The 2237-nt window shown below is 36.6% G+C and overlaps 1 protein-coding gene across 1 annotated transcript in view; it reads right to left on the reverse strand.

Moving 5' to 3' along the window:
• Nucleotides 1–125: 125 nt before the first annotated feature.
• The window catches only part of LOC103202070 (MDM2 binding protein), a gene marked incomplete at its 3' end in the record, with an annotated part of 94999 nt that continues 92887 nt past the window's right edge, over nt 126–2237 (reverse strand). Inside the window, exons 19-20 of the mRNA XM_007946862.1 lie at nt 818–1067; nt 126–239 (exon numbers count right to left, since the gene is read on the reverse strand). Coding sequence (XP_007945053.1) covers nt 126–239; nt 818–1067 — 364 coding nt within the window. The remainder of the gene's footprint in view (nt 240–817; nt 1068–2237) is intronic.

Here is a 2237-nt window from a genome sequence, read left to right on the forward strand (position 1 = left end):
TTCATAAAAAAAATATATCTGGCAACTAGTTCTATGCTATCAGCATAAGAAATACTCACTAGATAGTATTTTATGTCAAGAAGGAACATTAGAAAACCTTGACCTTAGTAGAGAAGGTGCTGTACCTTTAGATAGAACTTGGAGATTTCAAAGAGACGCTGGCTGCAGGCCGTGAAGCACTCATGGGTCTCAGCAATGCTGTGTTTCTTCAGAGTTTCAGTAACTACTTCTTTCAATACCTTGAACAAAACATAATATATGACAAATATTTCTTGGAAAGGGTACAAACAAATTATTTCAGCTTTAGAGCTCAATCCTGTGAAATGCACAATCATTTAGTTGAGCTAAAGAAAGGTAAGCTCCTTAAGACAAGAGGACTGCGAAGAAAAGATTGACATGGTCACATGTCACATGACAATATGTGCTAGCAGGCAATGAGTCAAGACAGAATTCAAATCATGACGTCTACAGAGAAATCTGAGTGTAAAAGTTACACACAGCTGGGATCTGCAGGGGTGTATTTATTTTTAATATGGAAAATTTCAAACAAAAACAGTAAATAGGATATTATATAGCAAATTCCCATCCCGAATATATCTATTAACTAGTTTCACCAAAGATCAAGTCGTGTCTAATCTTGTTTTATGTATTTCCTCACCCACTCTCCCACCATCTCTTTTTACACCGGATTATTTTAAAGTAAATTCCAGATATGATCTCATTTCACCCATACAATTTCTAGGCATACATTTTGAAGCAAACCAGTAAGAGAATCTCTTTCCACAGAGAATAAAGAAAGATGACGGCAGATCTTTACCCGTGTGTGTTTCTGTGATCTTGACTCCTTAATTTGCCTTGAGGGTTTTAATTCCGTCACACTTTTTTGACCGGATCTGGCCTTGGTAATGACTTCTGTGGCTTCCATGTTAGGATTTGGGACCGATGGACTAGTCATCGACACCGACCGTTTTGCTGGCGGCCTTCTGGATGTCACTGCGTGGTGGTGATGACGCCTATTGCCACTTGCTTGAGAAAGGAGAGAATCTGAACTGTCAGATTTCACAAGTCTACTGTGGGGAAGAGTACCGAGAACATACATGAAGTGAATCAGCACACTGAAGTCCATTTTCTGTCCAAAATACTGCAAACATAGCCATTCAGAAATAAACTCAAGAAAAGCAAACAAAATTTCTTTCTACTACTGCTTTAAACAAGAATCAACATACTATAAAGTTTTTCCTTTAATTCCTCAAATGGTGACTAAAATTAGGAAATAGCAGTAATAAGCTAGAATTTCAGGAAAAATAAATAAGCAGTATTACTATTTCTTCCTCCCTGATTTACAGTCTTACCACATAAATCAGCTATGACATGCATGGTGGTGCTATTCACACAGCCAGCACTCATCTTACACAGAAGAATTAGGATTTGTGCTTTTCTATTAAGATAATTTTAATAAGAAATCATATTTCTTATTGAACCTATGTAACTGCCTGTGCAAACTATAGTGTTAAAAGCAATATAAATAAAACTATAAAATGGGCTATTGTTCCAATCATTTAAAAATGTTTACGTTGCTTTTGCTGAGACCACAATGTTTGCTTTCACAAGCCAGGTTCTTAGAGCCTCCACTCTGCTAACCCATAAATCATAGGTGCTTTCTACTCTAAAAAAGGGATTGGCTTTTCATTTTATCAGGTGTAAAGGGCGCCCTGAATTTGTAAAGTCCTTATGAAAATAATTTGTTCTTCCATATTAGGGAAACAGTATTTCAGTATTTTTAATTGTTCAAAAAAAAGTTTAATATTCCCATATTTCAGATGTTTTAAGATTTAAAGTCATGCAATAAGAATTTAAGCCTTTCACTCAAATCACAAAAAAAGTTAAAAAAGAAAGAAAGAATTTAAGCCTTGCTTTAGGAGCTCTGGTGGCGTAGTGCCTAAGGCATTTGACTGCTAACCAGAAGGCTGGCGGTTCAAACCCACCAGCCGCTCCTTGGAAGGAAGACTTCTGTAGAGATACTGCCTTGGAAACCCAAGGCGTTCTCGCTTTGAGTCGGAATCGACTCAATGGCTGTGAGTTTGTTTTGGTTTTTTAGATGCCATGGACCTAACCTAGAAGAAATTTCTAAAGATATATAAATTCAGTGGAAATGAGAGTGACTTCACAAAGTTCTAGCTTCTAATCTTGTATTTGAACACTTTATGTACCTAGCCCCCTATATCTTTATCTATCTA

Source organism: Orycteropus afer, unplaced genomic scaffold, assembly GCF_000298275.1.
Source record: "Orycteropus afer afer isolate SDZICR_OR568_19922 unplaced genomic scaffold, OryAfe1.0 scaffold00173, whole genome shotgun sequence".
Lineage (NCBI taxonomy): Eukaryota > Metazoa > Chordata > Mammalia > Tubulidentata > Orycteropodidae > Orycteropus > Orycteropus afer.